The following is a 14960-nucleotide window of genomic DNA, read 5'->3' as shown; positions in this document are numbered from 1 at the left end:
GACAACAGTTATTCACACCTAGGTAAGATGTATGCAAGAAACAACTTGGAAAAAGGTCAAATAGACAAAACTAACTCTGCAACAGCAGAATGACACATTACACAATAAGAATAACATTGCATCAAATAGTGGGGAAAAACAAGGAAATAAAAGTATCCAAGAAAAAACTGTGCTAAAGTGATGTGAAGTTTCTTTGTTGGGGGGTTTTTTTGTTTTTTTTTTTTTTTTTGGTTTTTTTTTTTGTCTGCACCCACGGCATAGGGACATTTCTAGGCCAGGGATCAATCACATGCCACAGCAGTGACCTGAGCCACTACAATGACAGGCCAGAGATTCTAAACTTGCTGAGGCACAAGGGAACTTCTGAACATATTTAAATAAGACGACTTGGAGTGGCTTAACAGGTTAAGGATCTGGCATTGTCACTGCTGTGGCTCAGGTCATTGTTGTGGCACAGGTTCAATACCTGGCCAGAGAACTTACACCTGCCATGGGTGTGGCAAAAAAAAAAAAAAAAAAAAAAAAAAAAAGGCTCGGCCAGCCTAGAATGTAGAAAAAGAGTTGAAGAAGTTTGTCCCCAATATTGTTTCCGGCAGAGAGTAACCAGCTGGAAAATACAACCAAAAGGGAAAGAAGAAAATAACAGGAAAACAAGTATCCTAGGTATGGAGTAACCACAGGATGTGTTGTGACAGAACACATGAAGTGGCCATAGAGCATTAAAACTGAATTATTAGAGTCAACTATAGATTATCCAAATTATGTATTTTCCATGAAAAAAAGGCTGCTTTCAAGTATGCAGGATAGGAGTTCCCTTCGTGGCGCAGTGGTTAACAAATCCGACTAGGAACCATGAGGTTGCAGGTTCGATCCCTGGCCTCACTCAGCGGGTTGGGGATCCAGTGTTGCCGTGAGCTGTGGTGTAGGTCGCAGACGCGGCTCGGATCCCACGTTGCTGTGGCTCTGGTGTAGGCCGGTGGCTACAGCTCCGATTCGACCCCTGGCCTGAGAACCTCCATATGCCTCAGGAGCGGCCCTAGAAAAGACTAAAAGACAAAAAAAAAAAAAAAAAAAAAAAAAAAAGTATGCGGGATAGAAAAGGAAAGGAAAGAAAGGGAAAAGAAACCTCCAGTTGAGTTGTGAACCACAAAGAAAGCAAGAGGCCTGAAATTTGTATTACTCTGAGAGTCGATACCCCTCCTCCAGTATTTAAAGAAGAGAAAGCAAGAGTTCCAAGCAGAGGAATAAGATAGGAAAACACTGAACAACTTTCTGCCTAATCTAAGTTTTTACAGTACTATATATTGCCCTGTCTCAAATGCAACAAACTTCATATTTGAGGCACGTGTTTAAAGTTAATTATGATATGAGTTGAGTAAGATATGAAGGAAAGTTAATTATTGTCAATTTTTAAGCTTGAGAGTATGTGGCCCTGCTATCAGTATGGGAGTTGAAGAGATCCTTCAATAGAGAGACAGTACAGAGTAGCTGAACATTGGCCTGATAAGGAAAAGACCTAGTGTCAAGTCCTACCTCTGTCATTTGCTTGCTGTATGACTTTAATCTAGTTAATTTATATCTCTAGGAATCAGTTTACTTTCTGTAACAGGAGGAGACAAGATTTGATGGTCTCAAAGGTCTCTTCACATTCAAAATTTTTATGACTTTATGAGGGATGTATAAAACCAGAAAAAAATTTAAAACATTTTTTCTTGAAACATCTTTAGGAAGTTCCTGTTGTGGCACAATAGGAATGAACACGACTAGTATCCATGAGGATGTGGGTTCAATCCCTGGCCTTGCTCGGTAGGTCAGGCATCCAGTGTTGCTGTGAGCTGTGGGGTAGCTCACAGGCACGGCTCGGATCCCGAGTTGCAGTGGCTGTGGTGTAGGCCAGCAGTAGCTCTGATTCGACCCCCAGCCCTCCATATGTCGTGAGTGCAGCCCTAAAAAAAAAAAAACTTTAATTTTTGTGAGGCTCTGGCTTTGCTCTACAAAGGGAAAAACGGGAACTGTTTCACTTATGAAATCTTCTTAACTTTTACAAAACCGTAATTGACACCCATATTGCATAGCTTTGCAAGTATAGGCCTACTAATTACAAGAACGAAAAGGGCTTCCTCAAGCTTAATGATACTTACCTGGAAGGTTAACACACATTAGATTGAAACATCCCCTAAAAATAGCGAATTTAAACGGTTTTCTCATTTTTATTTGGCTTTCTAAAACTTCCCAGTCAAAGAGAAATTATACTGGCCAATTTTAAATTCAGCTCACAGAGCAGTTACAGTTCTTTTTGAAAATTAATATCAATAGATCCTTAACACTTAACCAAAGTTTCAACTATATGGAAGCCAATTACCAAGGACCATAACATGAGTACCTTATAGTTTTCCTACAAAAATCTTTGAAAACATGTGACCGAATCTTTGAAAACATGTGAGGGAGCTTATGACCTGTATCTTGATGTAATGTATCTTCCATCAACCTGATATGTTCTATTTTAACATAACTAACACATTGGGCCAATGAACATGTTTCTTTGTGAGAAATGTTCCTTCAAAAGAAAAAAAAAAAAAAAAAAACCACTGCTACACTAAAAGTGAAGGTGACTAAGAAATGGTTTATTTGAGTAACATAATTCTCTTTAATAATTTAAAATATGGAGCAGCTAAATGATGTTGAATTAAAAAATTATAGAATCAGTAAGGATCTGAATGGGGTCCCTTCAGTTTCTTTTAATTTATCTTTTTTATTTATAATGGGTGATTTACCACCTGTTGTAATATTTTAGAATTTGAAGCTGGAAGTGCAAAGTATCTGGGTTTCTTGTAATTAATATTCAGGCTTAAATGAACTGTATATAAATTTAAATAGAATGATCCAGTTAAATCTTTGGGCCTGGAGTTCCCGTCGTGGCGCAGTGGTTAACGAATCCGACTAGGAACCATGAGGTTGCGGGTTTGGTCCCTGCCCTTGCTCAGTGGGTTAACGATCCGGCGTTGCCGTGAGCTGTGGTGTAGGTTGCAGACGCGGCTCGGATCCCACGTTGCTGTGGCTCTGGCGTAGGCCGGTGGCTACAGCTCCGATTCAACCCCTAGCCTGGGAACCTCCATATGCCGCGGGAGCGGCCCAAGAAATAGCAACAACAAGAACAACAAAAAAGACAAAAGACAAAAAAAAAAAAAAAAAAACAAAACTTTGGGCCTCATTATCTCAGGGTCAGATGACCATCAAGATTTCAGATTTGTAGGCCTGAGAAAACTGGCTTTGAGGGCAATTTTTTTTTTTTTTTTTGCTTTTTAGGGCCCCACAGAGGCATGTGGAGGTTCCCAGGCTAGGGGTCGAATCAGAGCTACAGCTGCCAGCCTACACCACAGCCACAGCAAAACCAGATCCGAGCCAAGTCTGCAATCTATACCACAGCTCACAGCAACTCCAGATCCTTAATCCACTGAGTGAGGCCAAGGATTGAACCTGCTTGCTCATGGATACCAGTCAGATTTGTTTCCACTGAGCCACGACGGGAACTGCAAGGGCAATACTTTTTTTTTTTTTTTTTTTTTGGCTTTTGTTGTTGTTGTTGCTATTTCTTGGGCCGCTCCCGCGGCATATGGAGGTTCCCAGGCTAGGGGTTGAATCGGAGCTGTAGCCACCGGCCTACGCCAGAGCCACAGCAACGCGGGATCCGAGCCGCGTCTGCAACCTACACCACAGCTCACGGCAACGCCGGATCGTTAACCCACTGAGCAAGGGCAGGGACCGAACCCGCAACCTCATGGTTCCTAGTCGGATTCGTTAACCACTGCGCCACGACGGGAACTCCAGGGCAATACTTTTAGCTGGAATGTATAATCACAAAATAATACACAAGTGTAGCTAATTCTCAGCATAAATGAATATATTTTAATATAAATGTTTAACCTGCAGATGTAAATTATTACCTTTTTGAAATGAGACATCCAGTTTGCCAAGGTAAGGTGGGAGTTCCTTTAAAAGACATGGTGGAAAAAAGTTAGCTCTCAAAAATAAAAAGTATTTTAGCATCTTACATTAAAACATAAAGATGTGCTTCTTCCAAAAAAAGGGATGAAACACTACAAATGTTTAGACAGGGAACACTCTAGCAGAACGTCTCCAACAGCAAATTGACCATAAAATTACTTACTTCATGACCTGCAAGAAATCTGTACTAATATGGGCCACTTGTCAATAACAAATACACAGATATTAACAGCCAAATGTCAAGAATAGACAATTCAAAGGGAAAAGAAAAAGAAAAAATGACTAATGATCATAAAGAAAAACTTTAAACTCATTAATAAAATTAATTTTATTCTAATAAAATTAATAAATGCTAACTAAATTCTAATTAAAACCTAATTTAGCATATCAGAAAATTCTTGGTATAATGCCCAATAATGGTAAGGTTGTGGCAAAATGGAAATTCTTCTATTTTATTTATTTATTTATTTACTTACTTATCTTTCTTTCTTTTTTTTTTTTTAGGGCCACACTCATGGCATATACAAGTTCCCAGGCTAGGGGTCAAATCCGAGCTGCAGCTATGGGCCTACACCACGGCCACAGCAATGCGGGGGCTGCACAGTGTCTTTAAGGATCCAGCATTGCTGCAAGCTGCAACCTACACCACAGCTTTCAGCAATGCTGGATCGTTAATACACTGAGCGAGGCCAGAGATGGAACCCACATCCTCATGGATACTAGCTGTGTTTGTTACCACTGAGCCACAATGGGAACCCCGGAAATTCTTCTATTATCAGATTTAAAAAGGCTCTTAAGGCACTTTACAAAAGCAGGTTGGCAACAGCAACTTTCAAAATCAAGAAACAACATTTCTAATATTTTACCCAATCATTTCCCTGCTGGAAGTTAATTTAGGGAAATAATTTTAAATATAGAGAAAAATTTTATCTTTACAAGGTTTTACCTTTACACATATGTTCAGTGCAGTGTCATCTATAATGCTGAAAACTCAGAACTAATTCAAATACCCAACAACAGAAGAATGGTTAAAGACAGCTACATATCCCCTCAATGGAATAACTTGTCATTTGAAATGTTTGTGAAAAATAAATGTAGGAGTTCCCGTCATAGTGCAGCAGAAACGTATCCGACTAGGAACTATGAGATTGAGGGTTTGATCCCTGGCCTTGCTCAGTGGTTAAGGATCTGGCGTTGCCGTAGGTAGCAGACGTGGCTCGGATCCTGCGTTGCTGTCACTAGCAGCTGCAGCTCCAATTGGACCCCTAGCCTGGGAACTTCCATATGCTGTGGGTGCAGCCCTAAAAAGCAAAAAAATAAAAAATAAAATACTATCTGGCATTCACTGTGTTTAAATATCTTACAGGCCCTAATATCTATTATTTATTAGTTTGTCCCACATTTTTACTTACACAGTACTTGAGATCGGAGATGTTTACATTGACCCCAGTTGATCTCTTTAGATTCTCATCGTGTGACACTACAACTTGTTCGTCTTTTGTGATGTGGCAGTCCAGTTCCAACATATCAGTTCCAATTGTAACTGCACTGAAGAAATACAAGAAAGAATAATGACATTCTGAACAAGTTGAGAGTTACAAATCAAAAGAGTAGAAAATCCCATCTTACTAAAATTTCTCAAGACTCATTATGAATAATTGATATGAAACGATTCCACATGAACTTAGAATAAAAGAGACTCATTGCCTCCTTTCCCTAACTAGCAATCTTTAAGTTTGGCAACACAATACAAAGGAAAGAACACTGGGCCACATGTTGAGATTTGGGAAGTTCCTGTGTGGTGCAGCAGGTTGGGTCACTGCTGTGGTGTGGGTTTCATCCTTGGCCTGGGAACTCCCACAGGCTGTGAGGCTTGGCCAATAAATAAATAAATTGTTTGCCAGTTGTGTTGGCTAGAATTGTAAATGTGTAAAAACAATATCCAGTCACTTGTGATGGAACATGACAGAGGATAATGTGAGAAAAAGAACATTTGTATGTATGACTGGGTCACACTGCTGTACAGTAGACATTGACAGAACACTGTAAATCAACTATAATGGAAAAAATAAAATCATTCAAGAAAGAATAAATGTGTAAAAACAAAATACAAAAATACAGATTGAAAAAGATAAGTACTGCTGATTTTGTGTCAGGTATATGTCTTTCTTTTACTTTTTGTTTGTTTGTTTTTTGGTTTTGTGTTACCAGAACATCACATAAATTAATCTCAGGTGTAACAGCAATGTTAAAATCAACAAGTTTAAATCTTAACTGAGCACCAAGTAAATCTAGCCATTTAAGTACTTTTAAAGTTATTCCCTCCAAAAAACTGAGGGAGCTTTTCTTTTCCACCCCACATACTTGTTTTTCAATAGTTTTATTTTTGGAGGACTTTCAATTACTAAGTAAACTATTTTGAGGATATTCAGAACTTCTTTCCCCAAATGAAAATTAATCTGGACAAATTATATATTGTATAGCTCTGCAGATTCTTTTCTTTAGAACCTAAATTCAATTACCATACAGTGTAATTTTAACCAATTTTCCCCTACATAAAAAAAAAAAAAAAAAAATGTCTTGAGGAGTTCCCGTCATGGCTCAGTAGTTAACATATCCTAGGAACCATGAGGTTGCGGGTTCGATCCCTGGCCTTGCTCAGTGGGTAAGGATCAGGCGTTGCCGTGAGCTGTGGTGTAGGTTGCAGACTCGGCTTGGATCCCGATTTGCTGTGGCTCTGGCATAGGCAGGCAGCTACAGCAGGCAGCTACAGCTCCGATTCGACCCCTAGCCTGGGAACCTCCACATGCCACGGGAGCGGCCCTAGAAATGGCAAAAAAAAGACAAAAAAAAAAAAAAAAAAGAGTCCTAAAAAAATATGGTGGGTCTATCTTGTGATATTCCAGTTAAGAGAATTATTTTACCTCAATGATAATTTTTATCATATTTCAAAATAACCAACTCAACATGGGACATTGTTTCAGTATTTACTCATAGGCACATGCACCAGGGCCCAGCTTCTAACTCTTTTACATCCACCTCCTCCATGCTTTTGTTTTAGTTTTGAATGAGTATGTGAAAGTAGGGTAAGAGCAAGGTTTATCTGTATTTTCCTGTATTAAAAAATATTATACATTACCGAATAAATCTAAGTATGAAGTTTTCCTTTAACTGAAATGTTGGATATTTTTAGAGATGTTTAGGAATCATACAAAAAAATGTTTTCTATCTACTGAATGCTTCTCTCTCTCTCTCTTTTTTTTTTTTTTTGGCCTTGCCCATGGCATGTGAAAGTTCCCAGGCTAGGGATCAAACCTGCACCATAACAGTGACCTGAGCCACAGCAGTGACAATTCTGGATCATTAATCCACTGAGCCACCAGGGAACTCCTTATCTCTTAATAACAAACTAATAAATAAAATTTTAGAACAATAGTAAGTACATTTAGGACAATCTGTAAATTACTGTAATATAATTATCTCAAATTTGATACACAAATAGCTAAAACACAGTGAGAAAACCTTTTATCACTTTGACCTTCAAATTTTCCATAAATAACACCAGATATTTTATAGCTGAATTTTTTTTTTTCTTGCTTTTTGGCACATGGAGGTTTCCAGGCTAGTGGTCAAGTCGGAGCTGCAGCTGCAGGCCTACACCATAGCCACAGCAACACAGGATCTGAGCCACATCTGCAACCTACACCACAGCTCACAGCAATGCCAGATCCTTAACCCACTGAGTAGGCCAGGGATCGAACCCGAAACCTCATAGTTCCTAGTCGGATTCATCTCCACTGTGCCACAACAGGAACTCCCTGAATTTCTGATAAGCTAATAACAAACACAGAAAAAGTTAGAGAAGCCAGGCTTCAACATTTTCAGAAAAAGAAATAAAAGCTCTGGCTCCAGAAGAAAATGTAAAATTACTTGAAACGCCACAGAAACAAGCATAGTAATTTATAGTAGACCTTATGTTAAAGAATTTATTTGAATTTCACTTACTCCTCAAAACATTGAGGTCATATTATTATTCCCATTTCACAGATGAGATAATTAGATATTTTAAACAATTCTAACATGAGAATCAGGCCACTGATTAATTATTTTGGTTGCCTGCCAAGTTATACTTCCAGCTATTGCTAATACAATCTGTATCTTTCTCTAACCATTCATGTTAATACCACAGGGATCAAATTGTCTCATGGGTATTTACAAAGGCAGCCTGGTTTAATAACCTAGTTTTATTAGCTCTTAGAGCCAGATTTTACATACTCAAGGGTTTTGTAACTCTGTGTGTGTGTGTGTGTGTGTGTGTGTGTAATACAACCCTTTAGTTTTGGGTTTCATGCTTATTTTGAATGGAGTTCTGTCTCTGTCTTCTGTTAATATTCTTTTTTCTGGAGTGCCCCATTCCATACCGCATTTAGTGAGAGCCTATTAACATTACATCTAGGTGTTAGGGATTGAGAGATTCATAAGGAAAGATTCTCACTCCCAAGGAATCCCAGAAGGGCCATATTCATAACTTAAGGTGATCATGAAAGCATTTTATAAACTAAACACAAAAAAGGATAAACCATACTTAAGCATAGTATCTGTTTTTTGCCAATTATGTGTTATACCTCTTGGTCTTTTTAGTACCGTAATGTTTAGATTTTTTTTTTTTGCTCATGAAGCAGGCATATTGGGGGTGGGGAGGAACAGCACTCCCACTGTGGCTCAGCAGAAACGAACTCGACTAGTATCCCTGAGGATGTGGGTTAGATCCCTGGCCTCACTCAGTGGGCTAAGGATCTGGCACTGCCATGAGCTGTACTGTAAAAAGCAAAAGCAAAAAAACAAAACAAAGCAAAACACCACCAACAAACCTTCTAAGTATCCTAGCAGTTAAAATAGAAGAATATTTGTAAATGAAAAAAGTACAAATTTGAAAGTGCTTATTGGAGTTCCTATCATGGCGCAATGGTTAACGAATCTGACTAGGAACCATGAGTTTGTGGGTTCGATCCCTGGCCTTGCTCTGTGGGTTAAGGATCCGGCATTGCTGTGAGCTGTGGTGTAGATTGCAGACGCGGCTCGGATCTTGCCTTGCTGTGGCTCTGGCATAGGCCGGTGGCTAGGCCGCGGCTACAGCTCTGATTAGACCCCTAGCCTGGGAACCTCCATATGCTGCAGAAGCGGCCCTAGAAAAAAGGCAATAAATAAATAAATAAATAAAAAGACAAAAAAAAGAAATAAAAAAAAATTTTTTAAATGAAAGTGCTTATTGACAGTAAAAGCACTGATAAGACAAAACAAACAAACAAACAAAAAAATCACTGCCACCACCAAAACTACCAGTAACAACAAAAACTTATTTAAGGTTAAAATTAAAGTCTATTTGATATAGGTTTTATATAAGCAGCCTAACAAATAATATCTAATAAACACTAACAATAACATATGGAAGAGTTATCTTCTTCTTTTAAAGAACCAGAAAAAACTTCCAAAAACTAAAGTTAGGAAAAGCTACCACGTTATAGAGAAGGTTGTGGTACTTTTCAATAGTTACTGCTTGAATGAAACAATATAAAAACAAACTGCTTGAAGATAGAAGATGAAATGTATCTAGCAAATAAAAACCATCTAAATTAGGTATTCTCTGAATATAAAAAAAAAAATTTTTTTTAGCAGTGTTCCTGTTGTTGCTCAGCAGTCACCACTTGACTAGTATCCATAAGGACATGAATTCAATCCTTGGCCTCATTCAGTGGGTTAAGGATCTGGCATTGCCGTGAGCTGTGGATGCAGACGTGGCTCGGATCCTGTGTTGCTGTGGCTGTGGTGTAGGCCTGAAGCTAGAGCTCTGACTTGACCACTAGCCTGGGAACCTCCATGTATAGGTTGCAGATCTGGCTCAGATCTGGCATTGCTGTGGTTGTGGCATAGGCCTGAAGCAACAGCTCCGATACAACCCCTAGCTGGGAAACTCCACATGCTGCGGGTGTGGTCCTAAAAAGACAAAAGTAAATAAATAAATAACACTTTAGGAGTTCCCATTGTGGCTCATCAGGTTAAAACCTGACTAGTATCCATGAGGATGAGGGTTTGATCCTCGGCCCTGCTCAGTGGGTAGAGGATCCAGCATTCCAATGAGCTGCGGTATAGGTCACAGACATGGCTTGGATCTGGCATTGCTGTGGTTGTGGCATAGGCTGGCAGCTGCAGCTCTGATTCGACCTCTGGCCCAGGAACTTCCATATGCTGCAGGTGAGGCCCTAAAAAGAGAAAAAAATTTTTTAAAGAATCAAAATCTTAAAAGACAAAAAAATATTTGGCTGCCATCCTTAGAAATAGTATATTTAAAAATGCACCATCCTGGAGTTCCTGTCGTGGCTCAGCAGAAACGAATCTGACAAGTATTTATGAGGAGGCAGCTTCAATTCCTGGCCTCACTCAGTGAGTTAAGGATCCAGCATTGCCGTGAGCTGTGGTGTAGGTTGCAGACTCGGCTCGGATCTGGCGTTGCGATGGCTGTGGTGTAAGCCATTGACCCTGATACAACCCTTAGCCTGGGAACCTCCATATGCCACAGGTGGGGCCCTAAAAAGAATTTTTAAAAAAGTACCATCCTTAGAAATTGTTTATTATACAATCCAGGAGTTCCCGTCGTGGCGCAGTGGTTAACGAATCCGACTAGGAACCATGAGGTTTCGGGTTCGGTCCCTGCCCTTGCTCAGTGGGTTGACGATCCAGCGTTGCCGTGAGCTGTGGTGTGGGTTGCAGACGCGGCTCGGATCCCGAGTTGCTGTGGCTCTGGCATAGGCTGGCAGCTACAGCTCCGACTGGACCCCTAGCCTGGGAAACTCCGTAAGCCGCGGGAGCGGCCCAAGAAATAGCAAAAAAAAAGACAAAAAAAAAAAAAAAAAAAAAGAAATTGTTTATTATACAATCCAGTGTTTTAACTTCATAAAACAGGGTGGTTCATAAAAAGTTAGCAAAAAACATAGAGAAAAATTACAAAATAGTATACTTGTATTATGTATAAAGAATGCTAAAATCACTCAAGGTTATGAGTAGGTTTTTCCTAAGTAATATATATCACTATACAGCAGGAAACAAATATTTGATAAGTGATAGGGTATGTGGGTATGTGTGGGTATATCTCAGTGTAAATTATTCACATAAAATTAAATATATATTTTGCTATAGCTAGCTAGCTACATAATCTCAGTAGCAAAGACGACAAAGCAATTTATTTATTTCTTTGGTCTTTTTGTTTTTTTTAGGGCTGCACCCACGGAGGCATATGGAGGTTCCCAGGCTAGGGGTCGAATCGGAGCTCTAGCCACTGGCCTACACCAGAGCCACAGCAATGCAGGAGCTGAGCCTTGTCTGTGACCTACACCACAGCTCACAGCAATGCCATATCCTTAATCCACTGAGCAAGGCCAGGGATCGAACCCACAACCTCATGGTTCCTAGTCAGATTCGTTAACCACTGAGCCACAACGGGAACTCCTATTAGCTCTAATTTTGTACATAAAAATTTTGCTCCAGATTATATAAGAAGATATTTTTTGTACATAAAAATTTTGCTCCAGATTATATAAGATATTTTTCTTACTAAATATGGTTATGATTGTTTTTCATGAGGTTTAACTTATCACATTCCCTGTCTTGAGTCTTCAGGGAAAAGAAAAGTGTTCTCCCACCATTACCACAGACTGATGATAATCATTTACTCTAAGACAAAGAACAAAGTATCAACCAGCTTTCATTCCTATCTTTCCTGCTGCTTCTCTCTGCTATGCTCTAAAAGACATTCATATGCAATATGAGTAATTTAAAAATTGAAAATAAATTTACTTACCTTATTAAAAGATCAGATCATAATGCTTCAAAGAAAGACTAGATTACAGGTTCACATCTAAGGAAGAATTACTGAGTAGACACAAAATCCCACTCAGAAACAACAGCCAGTGTAACAGTTGTTTCACTTTCTCCTGTTCTCTTTCCCTCTGAGACTAATTAGCATTACACACAGTTTGTTCCCTGTTACAAATGTCTTCTTTCAGCTTTAGAACTACAGTATCATTTGATGACCCAAAACTCTGATCTAGTTTTCCCTTATGTTGAAGCCAAACAGTCTTTCTAACCACTTCAGACTAAGTGAATTAAAAAAGTGATGTTAATAAAATAGCAACAACTATCACAAGTGGAAGCAATGTGTATACTACCTTCATCATCACTTTAAAAGAAAAGAATACCTTTTTATATACTTACTGCTGAAAGGCTGCCATTGTATTCTCCAAATTTTCCCCAGCACCTGTGAAAACATTAAATTGAAGCTGCTTTGAACACCTTTTTTCCCCCCAGAAATTCATTTAAATAATACACATCAGGTGACTCACATTTATATATAATGTAGACATTACAGGTGTTTTAAAGAATGCAATGGTATTTTGAATTGTGTTTAGCAGCACCAAGATGAATGAAAGATCAAAACACAGCCACAGCAATGCAGGAGGGTTAAAACCTAAACATGATTTTTTTTTTAATATTTCTACATATTCTTTTATTTATTTATTTATTTATTTTGTCTTTTTTTTTTTTTTTTGCTATTTCTTGGGCCGCTCCCACGGCATATGGAGGTTCCCAGGCTAGGGGTCCAATCGGAGCTGTAGCCACCAGCCTACGCCAGAGCCACAGCAACGCAGGATCCGAGCCGTGTCTGCAACCTACACCACAGCTCACAGCAACGCCGGATCGTTAACCCACTGAGCAAGGGCAGGGACCGAACCCGCAACCTCATGGTTCCTAGTCGGATTCGTTAACCACTGTGCCACCACAGGAACTCCCTAAACATGATTTTTAAGCCATATCTGCTTGTCATAGAAAAAAACAGAAGCAAGGAGTTCTCTGGCAGCTCATGAGCAAGGGAGAAGAGAGATGGGTTAATACTTTATGTTATAAAATGATAAATGCCTTAGTAGAGGGATGCTTGAGAGACTATAGGGATACAGAGGAAAGACGTTTTTAACTCTAAGGAGGTGTATATGGACCAAGTCCTCTTCTGTCTTATCATACTATAGTGTAAAATATTAACCCATCTCTCTTCTCCCTTGCTCAGGACTTATTTTTTTTTTTTTTAATGGCTGCACCCACAGCATATAGAAGTTCCCGAGTCAGGAATCAAACCTGTGCCTCTGCAGTGTCATGAGACACTGCAGTAGGATTCTTTTTTTTTTTTTTTTTTTTTTTCTTTTTGTCTTTTCTAGGGCAGCACCCTCGGCTTATAGAGGTTCCCAGGCTAGGGGTCTAATTGGAGCTGTAGCCGCAGGCCTACACCACAGCCATAGCAACGCCAGATCTGAGCCTCGTTTTCGACCTACACTACAGCTCACAGCAACAATGGATCCCTAACCCACTGAGCGAGGCCAGGGCTCAAACCCGAAACCTCATGGTTCTTAGTCAGATTCGTTAACCACTGAGCCATGATGGGAACTCCTGCAGTAGTTCTTAACCCACTGTACCACAGTGGGAACTCCAAGAAGTGACTGTTTTCTTTTTTGGTTGCCCTGCAACATATGGAGTTCCCAGGCTGAGAATCAGATTGGAGCCGCAGTTGCCACCTAAGCCCCAACTGTGGCAATGAGGGATCCTTAATCCACTGTGCTGGGCCAGGGATCGAACCTGCGTCCCAGCACTTCCAAGACACCACCAATCCTGTTGCAATACAGTGGGAACTTCAAGAAGTGACTTTCAATCCCTGTGACTGAAGGTAGTATAGTGTAGTAGTTGAGGGTGGGATTCTGGAGTTAGGATCTCTGCGCTCAAGTCTATTTGATACTTGGGAACCTTGGGAAAGTTACCTAATTTCTCTGTGGCTAAGAATGTGGATGATGATGGCACCCATCTCAAAGGACTGGTATAACTGAATGAATTAACATATCAAGTGCTGTGTCATCAATTCAGAAAGTGATAGCTTTTCACTCTTTTTTTTTTTTTTTTTTTTTGCTATTTCTTGGGCGGCTTCCGTGGCATATGGAGGTTCCCAGGCTAGGGTTTGAATCAGAGCTGCAGCCACTGGCCTACGCCAGAGCCACAGAGCCATGCGGGATCCGAGCCGCGTCTGCAACCTACACCACAGCTCACGGCAACGCCGGATCGTTAACCCACTGAGCAAGGGCAGGGATCGAACCTGCAACCTCATGGTTCCTAGTCAGATTCGTTAACCACTGCGCCACCACGGGATCTCCCTTTTTTTTTTTTTTTTTTAATGTTGTTTTAGGGCCGCACTGAGGCATATGGAAGTCCCCAGGCTAGGGGTAGAATCTGACCTGCAGCTGCCGGCCTATACCACAGCCACAGCAACTCGAGATCCATGCCACGTCCTTCAACCTACACCACAGCTCACAGCAATGCCACATCCTTAACCCACAGAGCAAGGCCAGGGATCAAACCTGAGTCCTCATGGCTATTAGTCAGGTTCCTTACTGCTGAGCCGCAATGGGAATTCCCTAACCAAATGTTCTAAAAGTTCCACCAATTTAGCAGACAGAAAGAGATACCCATGTGAAAAAAAAAAATCTACCTTGACTTTAGGTTCACTTTCGTTACTATAGCTGATGCACAATAGAAAACAGATGAAGCAAATGTGGATCTTAAAGGTTTTTTCAAAAGTAAGTGTAACTTTGAGGTTAAATGACTTTTTTTTTTTGCCATTTCTTGGGCCGCTCCCGCGGCATATGGAGGTTCCCGGGCTAGGGGTCGAATCGGAGCTGTAGCCACTGGCCTACGCCAGAGCCACAGCAAATCGGGATCCGAGCCGCGTCTGCAACCTACACCACAGCTCACGGCAACGCCGGATCGTTAACCCACTGAGCAAGGGCAGGGACCAAACCCGCAACCTCATGGTTCCTAGTCGGATTCGTTAACCACTGCGCCACGACGGGATCTCCTTAAATGAC

The 14960-nt window shown here is 40.3% G+C and overlaps 1 protein-coding gene across 1 annotated transcript in view; it reads right to left on the bottom strand.

Moving 5' to 3' along the window:
* Positions 1–14960, bottom strand: part of GDPD1 (glycerophosphodiester phosphodiesterase domain containing 1) — a 46395-nt gene that overhangs the window by 16854 nt on the left and 14581 nt on the right. The window contains exons 2-4 of the mRNA XM_003358124.5: positions 12274–12316; positions 5418–5553; positions 3945–3990 (exon numbers count right to left, since the gene is read on the bottom strand). Of these exons, the coding sequence (XP_003358172.4) occupies positions 3945–3990; positions 5418–5553; positions 12274–12316 (225 nt within the window). The remainder of the gene's footprint in view (positions 1–3944; positions 3991–5417; positions 5554–12273; positions 12317–14960) is intronic.

Source organism: Sus scrofa, chromosome 12, assembly GCF_000003025.6.
Source record: "Sus scrofa isolate TJ Tabasco breed Duroc chromosome 12, Sscrofa11.1, whole genome shotgun sequence".
Classification (NCBI taxonomy): domain Eukaryota; kingdom Metazoa; phylum Chordata; class Mammalia; order Artiodactyla; family Suidae; genus Sus; species Sus scrofa.
This window is presented reverse-complemented; position numbering and strand designations above follow the sequence as displayed.